The sequence below is a fragment of the Microtus ochrogaster genome, linkage group LG3 (genome assembly GCF_000317375.1).
Source record: "Microtus ochrogaster isolate Prairie Vole_2 linkage group LG3, MicOch1.0, whole genome shotgun sequence".
Taxonomy (NCBI): Eukaryota; Metazoa; Chordata; class Mammalia; order Rodentia; family Cricetidae; genus Microtus; species Microtus ochrogaster.
Window position 1 is genome coordinate 41,937,066 of NC_022029.1, and position 27,906 is coordinate 41,964,971.

Genomic DNA, 27,906 nt, shown 5'->3' on the forward strand with positions numbered 1-27,906 from the left:
AGACAGGCAGATCTTGACAACTGCTGAATTTAAGTGACAGGGACACAGGTGTTCATTCACTATGCTTCTAGTTTTACTGCAGGGTTGAGCTTTTTTATGTTAAGTGGGGGGAAAACTTGGTGAGCTTAAACTGCAGATGTGAAACAAGGAGACTATCAGGAGCTATTAAAGGACAGTACCGGCTGTGACCCAGTCTGGAAAGAGAAGCTGCCTGGAGGATCAAATGAAAGACACCGGAGAGCAACAACACTGCCACCCAAGGCACCCTGAAGAGGGGTTGCCAGAGGAAAGAGACAGCAAAATGTAGGGCAATGCTGCAAAGGAAACTGCTAAGAATTTCCAGACCTGGGGGCTGGAGAGATGGCTTAGAGGTTAAGAGCACTGATTGCCCTTCCAGAGGTCCTGAGTTCAATTCCCAGCAACCACATGGTGGCTCACAACCATCTGTAATGAGATCTGATACTCTCTTCTGATCTGCAGGCGTACATGTAGGCAGAACACTATATACATAATAAATAAATCTTTTTTAAAAAAAACTTCAAGGTCCGAATCTTCATGGGCATAATGTCAGCACGAGTGGGATGTATAAGCAGCACAATACACGTCTAGACACATCATACTGAGTTGACCAGAGAGCCACAGAGAACGAGAAAGGCCCAGAGAAAAGGTAGGTTGCCTAGAGACAGCTCTAACAGAAGACTTGTCAATAGCAGCAACAGAGGTGGAAGACACCTTCAGAGTGGCTAGAACCACAGCCATCGATTGAGAAATTCCCAACTAAAATTAAAATTAAAGGTAAGCTGAAGACAGTCCCAGGCCAAGACTTCCAAGCTTACTCTCACAGACCTTCGCTGAGCAAATTACTGAAGGGCCCATCAGGAGAAAAAAAAAAAAAAGCAAAACTGGAAAACAAACATTTAAGTAAAACTAAATGATAATGGACAATAAAAGTAGTCATAGCCACACCCAATTGGAACACCAAAACCAAAGGGAAACACAACTACACACAAGAGACAGAGAAAGAGCAACAAAGTGATCACCAGGCTCAATCTTCTCCTTCCTGAAGGGTACATTGATCTGGCTTGAGCTGTGGAGTCGAAAATGATAAAGGTTTAAGAGTGACTGGGGGGGGGGCTATAACAACACCTTGTGTGATCTCCAAATCAAAGGAAAAGAAGCATTAGTGGACTCCGGACAGAAGCACCGCCAGAGAGAAGCTAGGCGGCTTCCTGCAGGCCTAGGCTGACCATCTGACTCTGCAATGGGAGTCCTAGGCACAGCAGGCCAAAGAACTGAAGACAGGAACTCAACCAAACCTGCACAGGAATGTCCACACATGCAGCATTAGTTACAGTAGCCCAAAGGCAGAAGTTACCTGAACGCCTATCAGTGTGTAAGTGAAGAAACAATTGAATACCATTCATCCACATGAAGGAATAGATACTAAGCATGCTACAAATGTCAATGAGCCTCAGAGGAATCAGACAGACACCAAAGGTCACATGCCACACAGCTCCATTTGTGTGACACATCACATATCGCCCACTGCCTGGAGCTAAGAGGTATGCCTAAGGGATGAATAACAAATCTCACTTGAAGAGAAAAAAATGTTTTAGAATGATAGAGTTGGTGGTTACATGACTGTGCTAAATGTTCAGTTTACATGAGTCAATTCAAAGAAGAAGAAAAAAAATAATGAAAACACAGCGAAATGAAAGCATACAATGGAACAAGACAAAGAAAAGCTATTATGTGAGTAACTAAGGGAGGAAAGCTGATTAACCTTGCAATGAAAACACAGACACTTGGGCTGGAGAGATGGCTAGAGAATAAGACCACTGGCTGCTCTTCCAGAGGGTTCAAGTCCCAGCACCCACATGGTGGCTCACAACCATCCAAACTCCAGTTCCAGGGGATCCCGCGCCTTCTTTTGGACTAGGCAGGCACTGTATACATGTGGTGCACAGACATAACACCCATACACCCATAAACATAAAATGGAAATAAATAAATCTACCCGTGCGTTCTTTCAGGAGAAATGGCATCATACAGAAGCTCCCCAGGAAAATACAGGAACTACGCCACTTGTATACCAGCCGTTCTAAAGTCCAGAGACAAAAACATTACCAGGGAAAATGGAATTTAGAAATAAAACGTTATTAGTGATAAGTCTATTTATTACAGAATTAAAAAGTGAATATGTGGCCACCATGAATCTCTCTTAACAGCGGTCCCAAAGTACAGGACCAAGGCCTTGACAGAACAAAAGGAAGACGGAGGATGCGCTCAACCTGTGGATACAGTAGGAAATTTTAGCTCACCTCCTTCAGCAGATAATACCTCAGATAGGGAAGGGAGACAGCTAAGAATAAAGAATATCTGAGAGTCAAAATACCATGCTTGATTTAACACATCCAATTATTAAACAATATATATTCTTGGCAAGTCCATTGTGCTTAATTATAATAGCTGAATACAAGCAAGCTGAAAAATCTCAAAATATTCCAAGCTGTATTTCTGACTGCAAAGAATTTTTTGAAATTCAATAATAAAGAACAGTTCCTCTACACTCCTCCCAAAAAAGAATCTGTGCATTCGTAACTCTAAAGAAATGACAGTAGAAATTAGAAGCATTCCAAAGGGGTGAGCACTAGCAATGCAACTCTAGGGAGCACTTAGGCGGTTAACAACGGGAACTGGGTGGCACAGGGAACCTGTTACTGTGAAAGCTGTACAGCAAGGAGCCGAGCCCTGCAACAGTGGGGTTCACCAGAAGAGAGCAGATGCAGGGGAAGGAAGGACAAGACTTAAGGTGAGCAAAATACATGGTGCAGCAGTCCCCAAAGCCAGGTCTTTGTGGGTGGAGAGGAACAGAAGCGTCCCTCAGGAGTCCACGCTAGCCTGGTTCATCAGAACTGCCAAGGAGGAAGGATGGGGTGAACAGCTTTAAGGCAAGGGGGTTAGAGCTAAACATTTTGGACAGAATGTCTTCAGTAAGAAGCAAATAAACGGGGTCAAGACAAGGCATTTGAAAACTAACAAACTGGACCGTTTTCTAGAAAAATCTCAAAACTGGGCTGATAAGACAGCTCAGTGAGTAAAGAACTTGGCATGCCAGCCTGATGGTCAGAGTCCAGACCCAATAAAAGTGGACAGAGAGGACACGTTCCACAAAGCTGACCTCTGAGCTTTGCACGGACATGCACGCACACACAAGCACACACACGGAGTTAATTTAAACAGAAAAAAATCACAAAACTGACGCAAGAATGAACAGAAAATCTGAAACTACAATCATTTTTTAAAACCACTCCTAGGCAGGATGCTCATGTCCATAGCCCCGACAAACACACACACAGAATGGAGGTGGGAGGGGCACTCAAGCCGGAACTCAAGGGCAGCCTGAGCAACGTATTGATGTCTGGATCCTGAAAAGTAAATACCTGCTTAAAATGTCATTTTAAAAGTCAGTCATATTTTCCACCTTAACACACACACACAAGGGGACCTTGCTGATTTTGCCACCAAATCCACAGAACTCTCCCCAGTTTCCACACTAAATGTAGCACCTTCTGGTCCTGGACCCCACTTGGCTAGGAATTCAGAGCACCCCTGAAACCCTGTCTTATTTGTGCACCAGTTTTCTCACTGATAAAATCGTCCCTCAAAGAAGGTTCTAGAAACTGAGTGACTGTGTCAAGTACAGAGCCCAGCCCCCACCACACACAGCAGCTGCTACAAGTTAGCTGAGGGGCAGGAGGATGCGAGGGTAGCCTTGACTCCAAGAAAACTAACATGTGCCCACGGAAGTGCAAAATCCGAAACAAAGCCCTGGACAACTGCACTGGCCCTGAGTCTAAAGAAAATTATGACCCCACAGGGATGCAAAAAATTAACATTATTAAACTGTGAAAGTTTAATAATGTAATTCACACCAACACAAGAGAGATTTAAAATACAAAATAGCTCCAACAGATGCTGCAAAGGCACTCGGTAAAAAACAAATCCCCACAGACCTACAGAAGAGAACTCAGGGCAAGCTCAAGGGAGGAAGTGGCTTTTCGAACCCTGAGTCCACATCCACAGTACTAAGCGTCCCATTCAAGGTACATCTGAGGCACGCGACAAGGGAAGGGACCCTGACATCGAGAGCCAGAGAGGAATCTGGCCAAGCAGTCAAGGATTGCACGCACCGAAGACTGACACTACTGGCTGCATGCTAATCAAGTCTCACACCGCCCCCATTTTACCTGAGGCGCTCTAAGGATGCTAACCCGAGACGTCTCTGTGGTGCTCTCAGGCTGTGAACATCTGGTGATCCTGGCCTTCAGCCCTTCAGGCATATCCTACCCCAGACCCCTCGGAAGTACCCTCTTAGCATCTGCATGCTGCTCTTTTTCTGCATTTCCAGCAGAAACCTTGCACTTAAAAGACTGCCCTGAGGAGAAGCAGCCAGCCTTTGTGTGTCCCATCCTCGGGCCAGCTGAGAGGAAGGGCTTTCTGAAAACTTCCCAGTGCTCCACAGAAGAGTATCTTTCTCTTTTCACCCTGCTGTCCCCATTTCTCTGGCTTCCTGTGTAGTCCCAGCTGAGGTCCCTATGGGAAAGTAGAGGTGCAGCGCTGAGGTTAGACGCAAGGGATGCTGGTAAGCCACCTGTTGGAGTTCCTCCCAGGCTCGGGTCGGGAGAGGGAGGAAGTTACTGAGCATCTCACCTCTGGTGACCAGTGTGATCGATGGGAGGTGTCCGAGCCTATGGAGGGGCTTCCTGTGCCTCCCTCCACCACCAGATCTGCAGACAATTTTAAAATTAAGTCACCGAGAACATGAGGTCTCGAGAAGGACTTCAGGTTATCAAGAAGTCATTGTGTGCCCTAACCATACAATGTTAGCACAGCGACTTAAACAAGTCTCGACTTCACACTCAGCTTGCCAGTTCCCCAAATGTCAGCCTTTAGAATAGAGAGAAAACCTTTTCTCTTCTTCAATCCTTTCTCTTTTCTCTCACCATCTTTCTCCTTTCCTCTTGAGGATGTGGAAAACCTGACTATAATTGGCTGGTCTGATTATTTCCTGTAAGAAAGCTCTCTGCTTGGAACACTGTGAAAACAATCTGCGTTAACAATTCAACCCAAATAAATGATCTTCCTGCAACTGGTGAAAATCCCTAATTGGGAATTGGGCTGCATACCCAGGTCTCTCTCATCCGGGTCCATGATGACGAAGGTCGGACAAAGATAGGTATCACCCGGTGATGACAGATTGGGGGTGGGGCACCAAAGGCCCTGCATCCTCCTGGAAAATCCATCGGCCCAGTATCTGGCTAGAGGGAACACACGTTGTACCCCGGCCTCCTGAACCATTGTTCTTGGGGGTGATAATTTCTCAGCTTAACTCTCTTTCCGTATGTGTCCCTCCTGAAATGCTCGGGCACACGCCCTTGACAAGAAGTATGCAGAGGCCGGGCAAGATCCAAGATCACGTCCAACATTTCTCCTTCCTGTATATCTATTCCATGAGTCAAGCTGGAACATTCCAGGAACAAAGAAATTTACCCTAGTCTCACGTTCAGAGGGTTCCTTCAAGGGCACACAGTTTGCAAAACAAAACTGGACGAGCAATGACCTTCGCTCAGATTGTAATCCTATTCTTCCACTTTGGCTCATGGCTTCTACACAGTTAGTATTGAACGGATGTTCCCTCTGGGAGCGCTGGAGCTCCCAGAGTTCACCTAGATGTGCCTCATTGTCTGGAAAGCTAGAAACCACTCCAGACCTAGTCTAACCTGGATGCCTTAGAGCAGTGGTTCTCAACCTTCCTAATGCTGTGACCCTTCAATACAGTTCCTCATATTGTGGTTACCCCTAACCATAGAGCTTTTTCATTGTTGCTTCATAACTGTGATTTTGCTACTGTTATGAATCATTATGTAAGTGTCTGATATGTAGGATATCTGACAGGTGACCCCTGTGGAAGGGTCATTTGACAGACTGAGAACCACTGACTTAGAAGAATGGAGTGGGGTGGGAGGGAGGGTAGTGTTTTTCCCAAGATCCTAGGAGCAGGCAAGACCAGGCACATAATCTACACAATAATGTAGACATTCTGGTCCATTCATTTCCAACTATCCCGTGCTGGAAGCTGGAGGCCTTCCTTGCTTGCATCTTCTTACTATTTAAGCCACAGTAGGCAGGTTGCCCTTCCTTCTGGGGACACTACTGAGCAAGACTTTGTGGTTCTCATTCTGCTTGCCCTTGTGTAGGGCTGAAGTTTCTAGGCTGAGTTCAACTCTACTAGGTAACTGATGTCAAGAGGCAGGAATTGAATAAATTGAACTCTGTGAGTTCTGTGAGTTCAAGGCCAGCCTCGTCTACATACCAACTTCCAGGACAGCCAGAGCTACATAGAGAGAGTCTGTCTCAAAAAAAAAAAAAATGTGTAGAGGAGAATTAGCATCTTCTTGGGGGGAAGTAGTCACTATGGATTGCATCTCTGGACCATGGCCAAGTTAATCAAAGCAACCAATTTTCTGACTGAGACAGACAGTTCACAAAACATAATGATGCCAGTCCATGATCCGCTTTCACCATGGTCTTGCCACCACCCCTCTGCCCACTACTATGGGCTACCAGGTTCAAGCAAGCGCACTCACGGTAAAAAGCTGGATGGGCCCAAGAATGCTGAAGAAGCTTGAGGATCCTGACCCATACAGGATCCGAGGTATTCCAGAGGTGAGCAGAGCCCAGCCTACACCGCCAGCCAACACACCCATTGAGGTTAGCTGTGACTAGGACTCCCTGGCTCCTGGTCTACCTCCTCTCAGTGGCATGAAGACACAACAGAAATGGCTCTACCAGGGGCAAAGCTTCCCAGGCCTGGCTCCCAAGGATGGTCTGAGAGTCTGGGATAGAAAGGATTGTCTCCATAACCTTGACCCTGCTACAGGGAGTCTGCGGTCATCCTCTGAGTGATAAAAGGTTCCGACAGGCTGCCTGGAATGCATTGCATAAGTGGCTGGGGTTTCCACAGTGGCTAGGAAGCTGTGTGAAGTCGTTTGCCTAGCTGTGAATAGAAGCTACTTTGGGGCAGCAGTCCTACCCTTACTGACGCAATAAAGGCCAGCGAACACATCCAGGGAAGGGAGCCATGCCAAAGAGAAAGGCCTACTTTCTCCGGGTCCCATCAATCATTCAATCAAGTTAGTTCTGTTTGGTTAAGTATGCCAAAAACAGTGTAAAACAAATTCTAGGTTGACATACTTTCATTTTGAACACACAAAACATTCCCTGCTAGCCACACTCATTATAGAACTGTGAGGGACAGGTGTGAACAGCCATTCAGATGGAGACAATTGAGAACCAAAGGCATTCTTGTTAAACGACACTTGTTTTGCCAAGTGGCCTTCGGATCTTTCCCCTGACCTGAGTCTCCCTTCCAGTGACAGTGTGTGTTCTACATGTCAGCTTTGCCCTTATGATAGCCACTGTCTGCTTTCCCAGGCCCCCTTTGAGCAATTCTCAAGTTTAATTCTCCTAAGTCCTGTGCGAAACACAGGGACTCTCAGCCTTGTTTTTACAAATGAGGACACTGGGGCTCAGACTCCAACTGTCCCCCACAAACTCGTCCCCCAACTCCTAGGCCCGCGGTGACACAGAGGAAAGGGGAAACCCTACAGTAAAGTGTTTCACAGAGCCTTGCCGCTTGATAAGGTGGACCCTTCACCTCAAGATGACCATTCATCTCAACAGTATGGAAGGGTATTAATTTCATCCAAAAATTATAATGATCCAAATGGTCTATTTTATCATTAAGTTCGTACATCTCCTGGAGTCCTCCTTCAAAAAGGGTCTGCAAGATGTATACATGTCATTTGTTATTTTTAGAAAATTCACAAAAATAAGATTATTTCTTTTCTTTCTCTTAAAGTCCACCCAGCTAGGCCTAATGATCAAAGCTTGTAATCTCAACACTCAGTAGGCTGAGGTAGGAAGATTAGGAAGATCACAAGGTCAAGGTGTGCCAAATCAGCAGAACGAATACATTTGAATAAATTTTTAAAGTATTTTTATTTATTCGGATGTATTTATTATCTATTCAGATGTATTTATTAGGGGGACAAGGAGGTTTCTCCGTTGGTAAAGAGCTTTTCATACAACCATGAAGACATGAGTTCAATCCCCAGGAGCCAAAGAAAAGGCTCAGCATAGAGCCCACACCTGCAATCCCAGAGCTAAAGAAGCAGACAGAAGATTCTGGGGCCTTGCTGGCCAGTCATCTAGCCAAACTGGCAAGCTCTAGATCCAATGAGAGACCATGCCTCAAGAAATAAGGTCGAGAGCAAATAAGGAAGGCGTTTCATGTTGGCCCGTGACTTCCACACACACGAACACACGTGTACACACAAACACATCCATGAAATTTCCAAGGGCCACAGGGAAGCTCAGTGGTCAAGAACCTACCCAGCATGAATAAAAGCATTTATTAAGTTCAGTGACAGAGAATGCCCAGCATGTATAAAGCTGGGCTTAACAATCAGGAAAAAATAATAAGAAAGAACTTTAGGGGCCACCCAGACAGACATGGGCAAGTCTCAGGCCCATAAATTCTGAACCTCTCTCTGAAACTGACCTGGGTCTAGGATTTGTTCATGGTAGTGAGGATTGAAACTGTAACCTCAGGCATGCTAGGCAAAAGTTTTGTCACAGGGCTATACCCTCAAGCCCGCTCCGCCCTCATCCTTACTCCCTTTTTTGAGACAGGGTCTCGCTATATTGTTCTTACTGATCTTGGACTATGAACATGACTCTCAAGTAGCTGGAATTACAAACCTTCCCCACAAGACCTGACTCCGGTATCTTTTTAATTAATTTTTCTACTAATCCTTCAATCCCTGGAGCCCATGACCCGTTGTAGCATGTGGATGACCAGAGGTCTCTTCAGGCACACAGGCCCCGGGAAGCCTCAGTTTGGACGGAGAACAGATACACCAAAACCAGCTCCTTTAGTTCCTCTCCCTTCCATCCCACATTGCCCAGTATGGGAAAAGTTTCTCCAGGAAATTTTGACCTGCTCTTACAGCACAGAGGACAGACTGTTTTCTGGATATTTCTTAGAAGAAGGAGAGGGATGACATTGCCTCAAGCTTATTAACCTTGTAAGACTGGGCAGTATACTACTTAACACACATAAACCAGAGAGCTGTGGAATTTCATGAGTAAGCCAGCCCCGACTTAGAACCAGCTCACCCTGAACTAAAATTAGATGCGTCCCTGAGCCAGAGAAGCTGCCTCCTGTGCCTCTCCTGGCAGCTATTTCCACTAGAAATGAGGTGTGAATATTCCTGAGTCCAAATTAAGGCTCCCTTCCCTCTCTGCTCCTTCAGTCTCTAAGGAGAGGGCTTCCCACCCCCCCACTCCCCACCCCACCCCCGGCTGTTCAACAGCTCATGTGTGGGAAGCCTGACAGGTGAGGTATTCGCTGAGAAATTGGGGCGTGGCTGAGAATCCAGGTATCCAAGGTTGGTCTGGGGAGTGGGCATCAGTGCTGATGCTTTCTCTGAGTCCAAAAGCTGCAGAGCACAAACTGCCTTAAGAAGTCAGAAGATGGGGATTTGAGATTTTTAGCACAGGGCACATTTCCCTTCTGGACCTTAGCGGTACAGTATTTCATGGGAGCTTATAAGAGGGCAGGGATGTAAGGAACATAATCTCTTTTCACCTTAACAGTGAAACTTCTGCCAAAGCTGGGGGGTGGGGTGGTACACACTTTGAATTCTGGCACTTGGGAGGTAGAGGCAGGCAGATATCTATGAGTTCAAGGCCAGCCTGGTTTACATATGGTGAGTTCCAGGACAGCCAGAGCTACATAGTGAGACCCTGTCTCAAACACACACACACACACACACACACACACACACACACACACACATTAAACAAAAGTTACAAACTTCTGTCATAGCAGAATGAAGCCCTTGCTTTACTGGATTCTAAGGATCTGAATCTAATGAGACAGACGTGTATCTCCCAAATCCCAAGCCCTTGCTCCCCTGGCTTCCTCCTCATGCCATCATACCTCCCACAGCAAGCCATTGTCCAGAGGCACAGACTAAACTGAAGCCCCCAAATCCTGTAGGCAAGAAACAGCCCCAGTAACTCAGCTGGCAGGAAGAGCTTTGACCAATGTTATCTGGAGCTCTTTCCAGAATAAATATGAATCTTTTTGAAGCAGCTAGAACCACGCCAAACAGTCTGCTGGTGGAAATGTCATGTTGAACTCCATGAGGTATGTCTAATCAAAGGGTCAGGGTTTCAAGCAAACAGCCAGGGGGTCAGAAACAGGTTCTGGGCCTTGCAGGATGAACGGGGGTGATGTGAAGTGACGGAGGGGCAGAAGCCAGCTTCCCAGTGACCAAAGGGACAACACTGAGGCGGCTGCTGTCTGGGAAACTGGTGCAAGCTGCCAGTTCTGTGATAGACACGGCTCCCAGGAGTCATCCCCATGTGGCACAGGGGGTGCTATACACATCCCAATCGTCAAGTCGCATTGGCATGTGCCCTCAGTTTCTTGGTGAGCCCATTTTACGCCATCACCTCACCCAGATTTCAACATTTAATGACACACACTCTAACCTCGGTCTTTTCTCAGTAGTAAGAAATACATCTCATCTGCCACTCACTTTTCCCTACCTGTTCCATGTGCTTTAGATTTGCCTTCACTGAAAACAGAACAAAAGAAAACACACAGACGTGCAAGTGAGAGAATGTAACACACACTAGCGCACCCTCACTTATGATGTCAAGTCACACTTGCCATGGTTTCTTTCAACGCGTGCATGTAGATACACACATTCTCTTTCTTGGAGGGGGCGAGGGAGCTGTTTTGCTGAACCATTTGAAAGTAAGTTGCAATGTCATGCCACACCACAGCTGAATACTTCAGCCTGCCGCTCCTAAAACAGCAACACTCATCCTGAGAATTCTAGGTGACTCATTTCAAAGCCAGGATCATTGCCTATGTACTCCCAAATTCCCACTCCAAAGGGACCCGTTCCCTTTGGAGTCGTTTTCTTCAAAAAGAATAATAATAAAGCAGTTGTAATGTCTTCGCTGAACAGCAAATGAGCTAGCCATGCTTTTGTTTGGATCTAAAATGGGACATGTTCAACTTTTCTTCAATTAATTTGTTCCTAGAGCTTTTAAGGTTGGCTAATTGGTCACATCTAGGATGGAAAGGGATTTGAGACTTGTTGGGAAGTTTGGGTAGGGCACAGGGGTGACTTTGGGCTAGTCTATGATGTGAGTAGATTTCCTTGGCAGATTTAGGGCTGGCCCCGGGACAGCTATCATATGACCTCCATACAAAAGCTTCTACGCTCCTTCCTGGAAGTGGGTGCAAATAACGAACTTGTGTGTCAGGAAGGAGGCAGAAATCTTTAATAAATAAATAAAATAAATAAATAAATAAATTCAAAGGAAAAAAATAACAAACTTGTCTCTAGATCTCTTGTAGGGGCAGAGGGCTGGGCCTGGCTCCCATTAGGTGATGCTCCTGGGGTTCTCGGTGGCCTTCTCTCTTTTCACCCCATGAAAATGGGGTGAAATGTTACATGGAGAGAAAGAATAGAAACAAAGTGACTCTGGGTCCACAGGGAGCCATATTGTCACTTATAAGAATTCTCCTACTCCCAGTCTTCGCACTTGCCTAAGGAAGCAACAGAAGGGAAATGGAGAACCACAATCGTGTAGGTCCAGTAGGGGCAGCTACTGCGCCTGTCCATAGTTCAGAAGAGAAGTGAACAGTCATACCCGTACCAACCTCCAGAACTGTCAAGTGGAACAACCCCTTCCCCCTTGACCTTCACGGCAGAGGGAGGAAAACCTTCACCACCAAGCAAGTCCACTGTCATAAGTGACTGTCATCAACCAAGCAGCCAGATCTTGGGGAGTCATCTGTGCCCTCTTACAAAAGATCACCCCAGGTGGGCTTGTTGACTGCTTACTCTCCTTCATGGGGTAGGGTACCCAGTGCTCCCTCCCACCTTTTGTAAGTAGGAGGCCTGGGGGCAGGGCTAGAATACACACAGGCTTTGAAGACCAGAGTCGGGGTTCCATCTTTGCATCTAGAGATAACCCCTCATCCCTGTTGGGTAAAGACTTCCCAGATGCAGCTTTTGGGGGAGAAGAGCACCCACATCCCAGAAGCAACCCTCACCTATGCCCTATAAGAAAGCCCAATAAACTCTTTGGTTTCCAGAAGTGAACTTTGGAGGAATCATGCCTCCACCTCTCATTGGGACCTTAGGAGGAGGGACAGACATTGCTCATGACAACCCTTGGGAAGGAATTTTAGCAATACCATTCATCCACAAATGCACAGAGGAACTACTAACCTGAGCCGTCAGGCGAGACGTGCTGAGAATACAAACACCCAGAAATATAGGATATCACCGCCCTTGCCCACAGTCCTCACTGGAACTCTGAACATCTCTCGTTAGCCATCACAATCTTGTATAGTCTGATGCCAACCTTGTTATCCCTCTCAGAAAATTCCCATCTATTCAGGAACACGCCCATCTAAAAACAATCAGCAGGGGTTGAAATGATGCAGCTAAGACCAGCTGCAGAGGACCACAGTTGCTTCCCAGTACCTCCATGGCAGCTCACAACAGTCTGAAATTCCAGGTTCAAGGGATCCAGCACCCTCTTCTGGACTCCGAATGCTCCGGGCACTCATGTAGTGCACAAGCATACATGCAGGCAAAATCCTCACATGCGTAAAACAGAAATAAATAATGTCTTTAAAAACAATGAAGTGTTTTACCTAACCACATGGAATGGGAAGATTGTTATTAAAGTAACTGTTGTGGAATGCATGCTTTATGTACATTACTTTATTTTTTATAACAACAAAACAATCCTACAAAGGTAAGTATTATCCCACTTTAGAGGAATAAACTCCTCTACAAAGAAGAGAGAAGACTGCCTAAGGTCACCCTGTTAGTATGTGGCAGAGCTGACCTGTACTCAAATCTGTTCAACTCTAAATCCAAAGCTTTCTGCCTTGCTATGCTGGGAGTCACTAAGATGCTGAGCTGGGCTTCAAGATCCTGCAACAGTATCAAATGCGGCTTCCCAAGTGGCAGTCCACCATAACTGGATGTTCCAAAGCTAGGCTAGATTGAAAGCCAGTGGCTCACAGGCTCTGCTGAGTAGAATCAGCCCTTTCACGAGGGACTTAAAAGGCACTTTGGAGACTTGCAATGCCCGCTGGGGCCATCATGACAGAAATCAATTATCATCATGGAACATGGCAGAAAATGAATTGTTGGAACTCTCCCCCTGGCAGACCCAACCCTAGCACACACGCAGAGCCCTCCAGGCTCTGCGGATGATGTATTTCTGCTCTCTGCAGCTGGAACCCAGGCCTTGGTTTGCAAGCATGTTCCCGTCTTAACCGACTTGCAAACACTCCTCCATCCCTTAATTACCCAGAAGCCCCAACCGCCACCCACACCCTAGGCTTCTCTTACTGTTGAAGGTCCTCTGGTGGGACTCCTGGTTTTCTGGGTGTTCTTACCCCTCCTGTTCCTCAGTGCCATGTAACCCACCTTCTACCCCAGCCTGCTACCCAGAGCACTCTCCCCGGAGCCACTGATGAGTCCCGCCATTCCAAACTGCCACTAGATGGGCATCGTACCACCCTCCCCAAGCCACCAGTCACTGCCTCCTGGAGACCATCTCTGCCTCACCGGGACTGAATCATTCTCCCCAGTCTCCCTTCTGTGCTGACCACTCCTTTCCCTTGCCCCATGCCAAGCATGTGGGTCTCCTGCTGCAAGATTCTGGCCTTGATGCCTTTATCAGTCACTCTTGGCAATGTCCACCTTGCAAGCACTTTGCCAGCCAGAGCTAAGCCAGCACCACCCTAATGATCTAATGATCCTCTCTCTCCCCAAGCCTCTTGGCAGACTTTGCACAGGATCTGTATTCTGCTTGACTTGAAATATGGGAACAAAAGCTCCCCTGTAAGTGTCCGGAAACACCCATCTTCTTCCTGGTCCACACAGTCCTGCATCCTCGCAGCCCCCAACCTCCAGGCTCACAGCCTTCCTTGCATCCCACACCCTCAGGTTTTTTCTCTCTGGAACTCAGCTCCTTGCCTCTCTGCCATTTTGTTCAGGACTACACTGGACTAGGCTTCCTTTAGCATGGCTCTACCTGGTAATCGATCCAAGTCTCCACACATAAAGGATGAAGAAGTAGAAATGCCTATTTGGTCAGTACATGTATTTACTCAGTACATGTATGCATCAAGATATCATACTGTACCCAACAATATGCACAATTATTATGCACTAATCAAAAGGTGTTTAAAGTTTAAGGACACAAAAATAGTATCTTTTGGGGCAGGAGAACTTAGGACAGTCTCTGTGTAGCCCTGGCTATTCTAGAACTCACTCTATACACCAGGCTGGCCTTGAACTCAAAGATTGCCTGCCTCTGCTTCCTGAGTGCTGAGATTAAAGGCATGCGCCACCAGTGCCTGGCCAGAAATGCTATCTTGATTTAGTCATTTCACAATATACATGTGTCAAATTACCACACTGTACTCCATATATCTATATAACTAACAATCATTGATTTAAGATATCACCAGAGCACCCAAACTACTTGGGATTTATTTCTGTGTTTCCTAGAAAAGGCAGTCCACCAGTCCCCTCTCCTCCTGGTCCCACACACCCTGTGTCCCAGCTAAAACCTCTGCCCCTTTCTTCTGTTGATACCATCTCCTCAGCATGGAATCGCCCACTCTCTAGAAACCCGTGCAGTACCAGCTCCTCAGAAAGCCTTCTTCCTTAGCCTGGCATGGAGACAGTGAGGAAAGAAGCCATGCTGGCTAGTTTTAAGTCAACTTGACACAAGCTAGAGTCATTGGAGAGGAGAGAGCGTAACTGAGAAAATGCCTCCATGAGATTAGGCTGTAGGTCAGCCTGTGGGGCATTTTCTTAATTAGTGATTGATGGGGAAGGGCCCAGCCATTGTGGGTGGTGCCACCTCTGGACAGGAGGTCCTGAGTTCTGTGAGAAAGCAGGTTGAGGAAGCCAGAGGGAGCAAGCCAGTAAGCAGCACCCTCTCTGTGGCCTCTGCATCGGCCCCTGCATTCAGTGAGCTACCGTCCTGACTTCTTTTAGTGATGGACTATGATGTGGAAGTATATGCCAAATAAAACTTTCCTCCCCAGGTTGTCTTTAGTCATGGTGTTTCAACACAACATCAGTAACCCTAACTACAGCAGAGGCCCGTACAGGCTGCCCACGTAGATCCAAACTGCTCGGCCATTCTGCACTCAGTTTCCCACCTGTAAAATGGATTCAATAGCCCTCCCGGTGTTGTAATAAATAAAAGACTTCATCTACATCTCTTACAATTAATAGGGCCTGTTAGATAAATGAGTACCCAATAATGTCACAGCTTCCTTATCCTTGATACAACCCAGGCTCTCTACACAGCCTTTGGCTGTTCTTGGAACACCCTCAGCCCTGTGGAACATCTGTGTATGGTGTCTCGGCCTTCAGAGGCAGGAACGCTCTTCAGCACGCTCTCCCCAAACCACAAGAACAGCAAAAGGTACTCTGCAAAAACTTTGCCGAACTGAACAAACTAACTACCACGTATTTAGATTGAGATCAAAAACTGTTTATTCTGTCAGGAAAAGGCTCTGCTTCTAAGGGACGCATGGCTCCGAGACTGTCTTCAACAGGAAATGAAAGAAATCCCGTGGCTTTAGTAACTTCTTGTGGAATGAACAGAGAAAACAAAGTAGACTTTTCTGGAATGAGGTGCACACATGGAATCTGACTGTTCAGGAAGCTGTCCTGGCAGCCGTCACTTTGGTTTGATGAACCCAGCTTCAAAGGCCATCTCTTAAAGGTGGGAGTGTCTTCCCCAAGAGGGTGGCACAGCGGAATTCTGTCACCCGACTGCTATTCAGGGAAGTCAGCCAGGGAATCGGGAGGAAAGGATGGAATGGAATTGACTTGAGTTCTCTCCACCCCAGCCCCTGAGCATCCTCCCTCAGGAAGACTCAGAGGAAGAAGATGGAGGTTGGTCTTTTGTTTAAATCCCAGTCTTAGAGGGGCCATTTTTCTCTGTGACCCACCATAGGTCAGAACTGCTGACAGACAGCAGAACTGGATGCAGGCCTAGGGAGGAGAGCTAAGGAGGACCAGGACAGCTGCCATTAGAATTAGGATGGAGTTTCCAGGCAGTCCAGCCAACTTATTCCCCCAAAAACTTAGGTTTGGAGGACAATGAAAAACAATGAATATGTTCCAGGCACTACAAGAGACCCTTCACTGAGCCCACTCAGTCTTCAAGACAGCCCAGCCCTAACGCATGAAAACATCTCTAAGATCCTACGGTACTTCAACCACCACCATCCCTCGCCCTGAGAGAGATCCTGTGTGGGATGCCCCACTCTGCTCTGAGGGGAAGACCTCACACTACACACACAGATACACCATACACTCACAAACGTACAGAGAGAGAGAGAGAGAGAGAGAGAGAGAGAGAGAGAGAGAGAGAGAGAGCATCTCCCAGCAAAGCCAACAACTAACCTTCCCTGATACTTACTGAAACAGTTCTGAAAAGTACAGAGGAGGTAAGGTTCCAGACCCTTCGCTCCCATGCTCAGGCATAGGAACAAGACAGTCTACCAACTCTTCCTAGTGTGGTGTGTGCGTGAGAGTTGTGAAGAGGTGTGCCCGAGCGCAGCTGCAGGAAAGTAATCAAAAAGACGTCCCAAAGGAGGTGACGAACAGCAGGAATTCAGTTGGGTTAGTCGATCTGACTGGCCTGGTAGTTCGGTCTGGTTGCTTAGTCAGGTTAGTTGGGTTGTTTGGTTGGGCTAGTTAGTTGTCTGGGTTGTTTAGATTTTATTTATTAGTTACCTGGATGGTTAATTGGTAAAAATGAATGCATGAGAAGAAATAAATGCATGAATTAATGGACATCAATAAGAAAACTACAGAAAGTTTGAATTGCTTCAATTCTATCAGAGGTTCTCTCTCTGTTTTTTGGGGGGTTTTTGTTTGTTTGTTTGTTTGTTTGTTTTGTCTTGTTTTGTTTTTGTTTTTCGAGACAGGGTTTCTCTGTAATTTTGGAGCCTGTCCTGGAACTAGCTCTTGTAGACCAGGCTGGCCTTGAATTCTGAGAGATCCGCCTGCCTCTGCCTCAACATTTATTATTGCCATGCTCGAAAATAGAAATGGGGAAAGATTACAAAATAAGGCCCCAAGGATTTCAAAGTGAAGATGAAATATCAAATTATTGTTCAATATATATTACAGGTTGCTCTAATACTGAGAGAACCAAAGAGAAGCAGAAGTATACAGATTCTTTTATCCAGGCCACTGGTGGTTAGAGAAGCAAGAAAACTAAAGTACAAATTCCAAGGGTCATACCTTCCCGGTGCCAACCTTGTTGTCATCCAACAGCCTCGAGAGTAACAGCCTCCTCAAGTTCTGCATCTTAGATGCTTCATTTGCCTCATCCTTACCCTGGTTCCATGAATAGGAAGGCAGGCTTAGCCCTGTCTCTACGTGGACCTCTACTGGGGTTCTGGTAGCTGGAGACATGTGGGAAGCTAGCTGGGAGATCAGCAGACTGGAGTCTCAGAATCAGAAAAGCACAGAGGAAAGAGAGCCTGAATAACCAGCCCTGCTCTCCCACAAGCATCTTCAGATTCTCTCTGAGCTCAAAGCCTCCTTCAATCCAAGAGCAGCCACTTCATCCATGGGAGACATCTTCCTGCTCTGCACACCAGGACTCAAGACCACAACGGAGCTAGCAACCTCAGAGGAGGACTCGGGACCCCAATAATGTCCCAATAAGAGGAGACACATGTGAACTGACTTTTAGCACACTTTCTTGGTCTTAAAAGAAATTCGCATCATGGAAAGCCTCTTTGCCCTGAAGGATGCACAGGATCAATGACATGGGAGCCCTGGCACTCACTGTACCTGGGGGCTCAGAGATGCCATCCCCTTCCTGGGGAAAGAGTGGGGCCTGTGGTGTGCACTACAGCCACTCAGCATTCGACTGCCAGTGCCTACTGTGGAGAGGGCAGCTTTGGAAGAACAAAGAAATAGTGGTGGGCTAGGATTAGCACATACACAAGGTCAGGCGTGGCCCAGAAAGAGACCTGGGCAGCAGGGGTGGAGGGCAGTGGGCACAGAAGACAGATCTCCAGAGCAGAATATGGAGAGAAGCTGAGCTCCAACAGTTCACCTGGTCCAGTGGGAGGGCCAGCAGGGCATCTGGGTGCTGTATAGGTCTCAAAGAGCAGCCAAGTTTGAGTCCCCAGGATCTTACACAGAGTCCAGACAATGCAGAGACAAATCCAGAAGGAAATCCAACCCACTCCTCATCCCATGTGGTACGCTTGTTGTCATACTCGGGATGCTTGGGTGAGGGGAACAGTCAATAAACCGCAAAGGCCACATCCTCCCCTAAGAGTCCGCCAAGCCTCAGCTGGCAGAAGTCCCTCCATCTCAGGATGCGGACAAGATCTGTGGGTCTGCAGCCTCTGTTCCCAATCTGGGGGCGCCCGCAAAAAACTGGGGAGGGGGGTCTTGGAATTGAGAGAACAGTGGTGAGGGAGAGAGAGAGTACTTAATGAGTAATGCTAACTAGACACAAGTGGATAACCAGAAGTCCCAAAGATGGTCAGGGCTATGCTGCCACCTAGTGTCCATTCTGTAGAGCCTGAAAGATCTACCGAAGTCAGAGGAACCAAGTGTCCTGGACCAACCACTGGCCTGGACAAAGGCAGGACAGGGGCCTGAGGTGTCTAAAGGAGCTCTTTCGACCCTGCAAAGGCATCCAGCAGAACAAGACAGGTCAGCCTGTTCCGGGTCGGGGGACCAAACTCCCAGTCACTCCTTGGCTAAAGTGGTTGCTTTCTATGAAGCCAAAATCCTCTACACCCATCCCATCTGTGGACCCCACCAACTTCCAAGTACTCACAGATCCTCTTTGGGAGAATCATTCTTCCTCAGGTTCACCAAGGAGGCTGCACACTGCCCAGTCCACCCTAAGATGGAGAGCCTATAGTCATGACTGACACAAATTCCAAAAGCTCGTCCCTTGCTTCTTGTAAGTAGGACCAGCTGAGGCAGAGTTCATGCTCCACATCTCTCTATGGGATCAGACTAAGACCTGATACCCTTGCTAAGTCTGTCTCCTGCCATGGTTACTCCCCACCTCACCCTGTCACAACAGCAACAGCATCTGAAGTAAGAGCCTCAGGACAACTCATGGCACATGTTAGTGATCGGTCTCTGACCCTCAGGAAGCCACCTGGAAGGACACATGCTAACATGGCATATAGATGGTGCATCATATCCCGACTTAAGCTCGTTTCAGTTCATCTTCCTTGTTTCAGAAACGGCAATCCCTCCCTGGAGCTGAAGCTTAGGGACTTTCTTCCCCCTCTTCTCTAACATGGCATATCTAATCCGTGGGGGAAATCCACCACACTCGCATGGCTTCGCACCTTCACCTTCACCACCCGGACTGAACAAAGCCGCCGACTGCTCACTCTCTTCTACGGCAAATACCTCCTAACTGGCCCCTTGCCTTCCACGCCAACAATCTTGAGTCTCTTCTCAAGCCAGCACTCAGCTTCAGGAGGCCCATCAAAACAACCCAGACCACAGCACCCCTCAGTCCAGCCTGCAGGGCTCAGTATGTCCAGAAGAAAACAGAATCTTCAGTGACCTCCACAACCATACAAGCAAGTCCTAGCTTCTGCTTCCTCCCCTCTCCTGTCCGCACTGGCCTTCAATGCTGCCAGCCTGTAGGGCTGATCTCCTCCTATCTGCTCCCAGAGGTTGCGTGGTCCTCCTTCTTGAATTCCCTCAGGTCAGGGGACCCCTGGCTTCTCCTGGTTGTACCCTTTCCCTAACCCTCTTCCCTGTTTCTTTTTTCTTAGAAAGTGAGGATATGATATTAAGTCTACCTAAAAGCCAGCAAGAGAGCTCACAAAGAACAGGACAGAAGGGACAATATTCCTGGATCACAGCAGCTGTGCTTGGGGAGGGGGGGTAACCACACACTCACAGCGCATGTGAAGCATTAACTACAATGTGGAGATGTCCCTAGAGTCAAGCGCCCCCTACATGCGCCTGGGCAGGCCCTCCACTCACTTTCCCACCCCCACATGATGGTCTTAGTGTCTAAGGACCTTCTGACTCTGACTGTCTGTGACACCAGGAAGTTAAATGGGTTCTAAAGGAACATCGATTAATCTACTGCACTCTACCTTTTTAAATACCCAATTTAAACCTTCACAGAAAAATTCAAATAAATTAAACTCCTCTTCCGTGGAGACCTTAATACTTCCAGATTGCACCCAAAGAACACACCCACTTTTCTCTAAGGAAAATCTACTCATGTTGGTGACAGTAACACCCTCTCCCCAAGCTCAGAAACCTGCCGTGGTCCCTGGGCATAAATGGCTATCGCTATGGAGTTTTCTGCTTCCCTGTTCATACAAGGAGCCAATTTTCTTTTTCAAGATAAAGGTCAGTCAGGCAATGGTGGCACAGTCCTTTAACTTCAGCAATCAGGAGGTAGAGGCAGGCAGATCTCTGTGTGTTCGAGGCCAGCCTGGCCTACAAGAGCTAGTTCCAGAACAAACTCAAAAGCTACAGAGAAACCCTGAAAAAAAGAAAAGAAAAAGAAAGAAAGAAAGAAAGAAAGAAAAGAAAAGAAAAGAAAAAGGTCAATACAGAAAAATGCCAACTCCTGGAAGGTACAGACAGACAGAGGACAGAGGACAATTTTTAAAAACTGTAGTGATGGGGGCTGGAGAGATGGCTCAGTGGTTAAGAGCACTGGCTGATCTTCCAGAGGTCATGAGTTCAATTCCCAGCAACCACATGGTGGCTCACAACCATCTGTAATGAGATCTGGTGCCCTCTTCTAGTGTGTGGGCATACATGGAGGCAGAATGTTGTATACACAATAAATAAATAAATTAAAAAAAAAACTGTAGTGAGATCAAACAGAATTCCGAAATGCTGCAAGTAACAGCCTCGTCCTCTAAAAATGCTCCCACGCTAACCCAGGCCTGCTGCACTAATGTCAGACTATGCAGCAAGAGCAAATGAAAGGTGTGGATAACTGCTGGTCACATGACCTCAGGTGAGGCGAGCAGCCTGGCTTTCGAGGAGGGCCCCATGTCATCACAGAATCCTGCCTGTAAGGATTCTGTAAGTTGCTCAGCGGACTGAGCAACTGCGGTCAGCTTTGACTCGGGGAAGGGACTGGCAGCCAGGGACCACCAGCAGTCATTTGAATCTGTAAAGGGTAAGGAGACTTTTCCCTTAGCCCCCAGAAGGCAACCAGTCCTGCCCCCGGCTCAGCATTAGGGAGACTCAGCTCGGATCCCTGACCTCTGTGTGGTCAGATGCTGTACTGTTACATTACAACCAGGATTTTGGCAATTCTTAAGCTTACAATAGGAAATGGATGCAGGCCCACACTTGCCTACACCATCAGACCATCCACGCCCCTGCTCCTAACCAATGGTTTGTGTGAGTCTGGACAGCTACTTGGTATGGAGAAAGTTCACTGCTCCCCTGCTCAGAGGCCTTCTGCTTTCCTTCATGCCTCCTTAGGGGATGAGGAGGTGGGACTTGTCTAATGGCTAAACTTTGTAGAAATAAAGGGACATACTAGGGCCAAACCCTTTCCTTCTAGGAGTGAGCAGTTCTTCCAAGGGTAGCCTCCACACCAGGTGACCACAGGCCTCCAGTGAGCTAGAAAAGGCTGCCTCCCTGGGCTTGCCAGCACTCAAGACCTCCTGACCTCCCCCTTCACTTCAGCAGTCACAGAGATGGCACCAGCTCTTGCTCCCACAGCCTTTGTTTTATTTATTTGTTTGGGGGGGGGTAATTATCTAACAGAAACCTTTCCCATAAAAAACTTCAGAACTAATATGTGCCTCAATGGATTATTATGAAGAACAAGTGAGAAAATGTGGTGCATTTAATATGGTGTCCAAAAATGAAGGAAAGAGAGGAGGCAGAAGAGGAAGAGGAGCAGGAGGAGGAAGAGGGGTAGAAACACACACACAGAGATGTAATGTTGGCTGACTGACAGAAGTCAGCACTGTTAAATACACACTAATACCCCTGGTTACACCTTGCCTGATACTGGAGAACAGGGGTCTGTGCAAACACTTTAACCCACCTCCTCCTCCTAGAAAATGAAGTTTACATCATCTCCCAAGGTTTAATAACTGATCATGATGGCAGATGTTATGAAGGACATAGCTGGTGTGCCAACCCAGAACCATACCTCCAAAGGGGCCTAAGTGCTTAAGTGTAAGCAGCAGGTACCCAGCGAATGCCTGCTGCTTCCCACAAGGGACAGAAGAGCTCCGGCAGTGAGGCTCTCTGGCCAGCAATGTGTGTAAGCAGGATGTGTTAACAGTCAGGGGCACTAAAGCCCAGAGGGAGTGTGAGCAAGCCAGGGACAGTGGGTGACGGCAGAATGAAAACCAAGTGAGAACCCAGGACACCAGGCCCCCCACTTCACACACCAGAATCACTCTCCCACACCACCACACCACGAGAATGGGTTGCCCAGTAGCTCGGATGTGTTTCCCTTCTCTGGTACAGAGTTTCTGTGGCAATGGAGGACAACCAAAGACACCGCATTAAACTAGAGGTAAGCTGACTGGCTCGGCATGAAGAGGACTCTGACGGTCGGCAGCAGCAAAGGTGCTAGGAGACAGTGAGCACCACCCAAAGGCTGTGGACAGGATTCGTCCTGGGGACAGACATGACACATTTGTTCACGTGCTCAGCAGACTCTGCTCTGGTCTCACTAGATGCGCAAATGTGGACAAATTGATGCCTCTGAGTGTGTTTCCTCCTCTGTGCAATGGGGCTTGCTTACCATGCACAGACCTGATGACTAGGACACACCAGTGCTTTACACAGCATGGGTGCACATCAAAGAATTCCTGACTTCTGCACCGTGCTGTCGGCAGCAGTGATGGTTCCATTAGGCAACCATTCGTGGAGTATCTGCACACCAGGGACTGTCTGAAAGGCAGGGAACATAGAGGTCCCTGTCTTTGAGAAAATAACCTGCAGTAGAGGAGCCGGACAATAGACAAGTAAGGAAACCCAGGAATCTCTGGTACTGATAAACGCTGCGAAAGAGGAAAGCATAAACACATGACTAACAAAAGAGGGACAGCGTCAGATGATGGGGAGCACAGCCTTTACAGAAGGGGCCAAGCTGTCCGCTCCACAGGAGGGGGTGGACATGCTGTACTATAGAAACAACCCCTGTGGGAAGAATGAAGAACTGAGTACAGCGATGGAGAAGAAGGATTGGCCCTAGCAAGACAGAGTGAGAAATACACAAGTGTGGCTTCAAGGTAGAAGGAAAGCAGCAGATAGATAAGAGGGAGTGATGGACGGACAGAAGGATGGAGGAAAGAAGGGAGAGAGAGAAGAACGGAAGGGCAGAGGGAGGGAGGAAATACGTCAGTGGGAGATCCCAGAGAGCCCTACCAGAACAAGACCTCAGCAAGGAGCACAGGCGACATCACAGGTCACTGTGGAAGATCAGATTACAGAGTAGACAGCTCAGAGAAAGCTTCTCTCTTTCTAAAGACAAGGGGGAGGGGCTTTTTCACCCCAGCAAGAACAGACAAGTAAATACATAAAAAGAAGTGAAGACCATATGTGAACAGAAAAAAGCACCAGAATATTGAAACATAAAATCAAGAAAGAATTTAGTAAGAGTTGAAAACAAAAGGCATATACCAAACAAGATTGATTACACAAGATTAAAAATCGTTAGTCAAGAGAGGCATGATAAACAAAATTTGCAGACAATAACAGAATTAGAGGAGGTATTTTGCAAAATCTAGAAGCAACAAGAGACTACCATCCACTGAAAGAAGCTAAATCCTCCTTTGAATAAGATGACCTGATGGCTCAGCAGGTGAAACAGCTTCCTATCAAGACTGACTGACCCCCTGAATTCAGTCCCCTGGACCCACATGGAGGAGGAGACAATGGACTCCCAAAAGTTTCTCTCTGACCTCCATACCTGCACTAAGGCATTCTCTCTCAGTCAGGACCAATGTAGCTATTCTTCATGCCCAATGACTAGAGTCTAGTCAAAGTTACCAAAACTGCATGGAAATAGAACACAAAACAGAACTAAAGTTCAATGGAAAACTGGACAGCAGCAGCAGACCCACAGGAATCATGGGATGGGGACAGTAAAACCATGATCAAAATCCTATACTTGAATTTAAGGAGAATCTTAAGGGGGCTGGCTGAAACCTGTTTTTTAAGTGAATAAAAATTCTAAAATGTAAAGATAAATAACAGAAATTAAGAAGTTATTTAATAACTTTAACAGCATGACAAAACAGAAGAAACATGAACCAAAAAATAGATGAAGAAAAAATATCTAGATGGGGGCTGAGCTGGTGTGTGTTCCCACAGCCCCAGCACCCTGGACGGATGGAGGCCGAGCTGGTGTGTGCTCCCCTAGCCCCAGCTCCCTGGGCAGATAGGGGCTGCGCTGGTGTGTGTTCCTACAGCCCCAGCACCCTGGGAAGATGGGGACCGAGCTGGTGTGTGTTCCCCCAGCCCCAGCACCCTGGGCAGATGGGGACTGAGCTGGTGTGTGTTCCCACAGCCCCAGCATCCTGGGAGCCAGGAGTCTGAAACTCGCCTGGACAGTGAGACCCCACTGCAAAAAGGAAACAATCTCCAGATGGAAGTACAGAGGGAGAACGACCGAAAAAAATAAAGAATGTTAAAAAGCCACACCACATAAACACAGTGAAAAGACTATATGTGTAAGCAGAGTCCCAGACAAAAAGAAAGAAAGAAAGAAAGGAAGGAAGGAAGGAAGGAAGGAAGGAAGGAAGGAAGGAAGGAAGAAAAAGTGGTGAAACAAAACCAGTAGTTAAAGAGTCAATAGAGGATGATTTTTCAAAACTGATTAAAAAAAAGATTAAGGCAGAAATCCTTAATAAATAAATAAATTAAAAAAAACCACATAACTATTGTTTATATCTAAGGGATTACTAGGTGACATTGAAATACTTATCTGTAGGATGTAATGTTCATAATAGGCTGGGGCATGGAGATTTCTAGCATGATCTTCCCAAAGGTGATGATACTTGGCCAGACACGAGTCTGCCATTGTTATATTGAATTTCTTGGAGAACTTTCCCCAAAGATGGGTTGGAAGCTTTCCATATTGAATCTTACCTTGAGATAAACTATTTCAAATCACACATGCTACTACTTATGGTTTTTTTTTTAAGTATTGATTTCCAGCCATCTATGGCCCACCATCCATTAAACTTATCAAACCAAAAAAAAAAAAAAAAAAAAAAAGATCCATCCTCAATTTCAAAAGGTTGATCTACCAAAAAAGAATCATCAGTGAAAACCACACTGGGGTGTTGCATCCAAACTGCCAGAAGTCAAAGAAGGAGCTGAAAGTGGAGGGAGCAGCAGAGGTTTTTAAAAGACAGGTTTCCCTCACAAGTGCAATGAAACCTTCCAAGTGTGGCCCGACTCGCCGCAGGCCAGGAAGAACACCTACGGCGACAGAAGGTCATGTGCAAAGACACCACGCAAGAGGAAAGTGGAGGATCAAACATTAAGGATCCACAACAGTAAACTAGAACACAGTCACAAACCAAGAGAAAGTAGAACTAACGAGATCATTAAAAAGGGCCCAAATTAATGGAAAAAACCCAAACATAAAGCCAAAGGGGTTCCTAGACAATATGATAAGCAAGACTAATGCGGTGTGAATGTACACACACACTCAAGTGTGCAAGACGGTAATGACAGACCGCTGATATGTTAACCACTACTAACTGACAATTTCAAGAATGAAGCAGAGACATCACTGTGGATCTTGAAAGTAAAAAAAAAAAAAAAGCATATTTTAACTGTGTGATGTATACCAATATTCTAAATACAGCTAAAATTGTCAACATCTCCGAAAAATATAACTTTGCCAAACCAACAAAGAATAAAAGTTTCTAATTAAAAGTATTTTGATTGAGTATACAGTTTAATACCCTTTAGAAGTCCTTCCCACTAAATTCTACTACGTATTGAAGAAGACAAAGCATCAATCTTACGCTCACTCTTCAAGGGAAGAGAAGGAAGCCAGCAACCAATGAGGGAGTGGCAACAGGAAAACCCCACCAGCCAGTCTCCTCCATGAATCTATGCACTCAAGTCCGAAATAAGATATTAATGAATTAAATCCAGTTATAATCAAGAGGCTTGCTCTTTCCAGGGGCAGGCAGGACTAGTTGAATATTCAAAAAATCAATTACCTCAGAAATCCCCTGTGGCTCATTATGAAAGAATGGAGTTAAAAACAAGACCAAAGCCGGGCGGTGGTGGCTCGCGCCTTTAATCCCAGCACTCGGGAGGCAGAGGCAGGCGGATCTCTGTGAGTTCGAGGCCAGCCTGGTCTAGAAGAACTAGTTCCAGGACAGGAACCAAAAGCTACGGAGAAACCCTGTCTCGAAAAATACAAAAAATAAAAACTAAAAATAAAAAATAAAAAAAAAGACCAAAGAAATAAAAGTATCACCCACAAGAAGCTCTGGGGCTGGTTCATCATTGAATGTAGGGAACTCTTAGCCACACCAGCCAGGTGTGCCTCTCCAGAGGAGCTGGGGAACCTCAACTAAAGTCATCGACAGTTTGGGTGACGGGAAGGGCAGAGAAGGCCTCCCCAGAACACTGGTTGATCACGACCCCTGGCCCCGCCTCCCTCACAGGCTAGCAGTGAGAGCACAAGAGACCAAGAGAGCTCGTGAAAGCCACGAGACGCTGGACCATGTGTACCAGGTGGTGTTGGGTTTTGGAAAGCTCCGACCTTGGCTCTGATGCTCACCTGAGAGATGGGGGCTGGCTGCCCTGTCGCTTGAACGCTCTTTTCAGCTGCTCCTGGGTCATCCTGGAATTCCCATCAGGCAAGTACAGCTTCGAAGGTGTTATGTTGGCTTCTGTGTGGCTGTATCCCGACGGGCCATCCTCTGAAACACTTCTGGGCCTGGGCCTGGGCCTGTTTCTCTGGGACAGCTCTTGGCTGCTGGAAGTGCCATTTGGCTTCTCCACAGGCAGCTCATTCAGCTGGCCCAGAGGGCTCCTGGAGATGGAGTCACTGCTCAAAGTGGGGACCTCCTGTGGACCTGGACAGGCTGGAGTGTGGACAAGAGCCTCAGACGGCTGCTGGCTTTCCTCTGGGGCATGGAGCTTCCTGTTCAAGGATGAAGACCGTCTCAGAGTGCGCTTGCGGAAAGAGTCCTGGAAGGGTAAGGAAGAGACAGAGAGCATCCTCAGCTAGGGAAGCTGAGAAAAATACTTTCTTTATTCCTTGTGATGGTCCCTCCCCCACAAGATCTGCTCCCACCCCAACTCCTTCCTTTTTTTTTTTCTTTTATTGAAATGCTTTTTTTTCATACACTAAATTCTGATTGCAGTTCTCCCTTGCCCTCCTCCTTCCTGTTCCTCCCTACCTTCCCTCCCGCCTGGACTCAAACCCTTTCTGTCTCTCCTTATAAAACACAGACACTAGGGAATAATAACAAAATAAAACAAAAGGATAAAAACAAAACAAACAAATTGGAATAGGACAAAACACCCAATGAGAGCCAAAGAAGAAGCACAATAAAAGCACACAGATGCAGATACACGCAGTCATACCACAGAAATCCCACAAAACACAAAATAATATATACCGAAAGGACCTGTAAGTAAGGGGGAGGAGAGAGGAGAGAGAGAGAGAGAGAGAGAGAGAGAGAGAGAGAGAGAGAGAGAGAGA

At 46.9% G+C, this 27,906-nt stretch overlaps 1 protein-coding gene across 1 annotated transcript in view; it reads right to left on the reverse strand.

Annotated features, from left to right (window-relative positions):
- Mindy4 (MINDY lysine 48 deubiquitinase 4) overlaps window positions 1-27,906 on the reverse strand; it is a 110,443-nt gene that overhangs the window by 66,163 nt on the left and 16,374 nt on the right. The window contains exon 5 of the mRNA XM_005360806.3: window positions 26,977-27,389. Coding sequence (XP_005360863.1) covers window positions 26,977-27,389 — 413 coding nt within the window. The remainder of the gene's footprint in view (window positions 1-26,976; window positions 27,390-27,906) is intronic.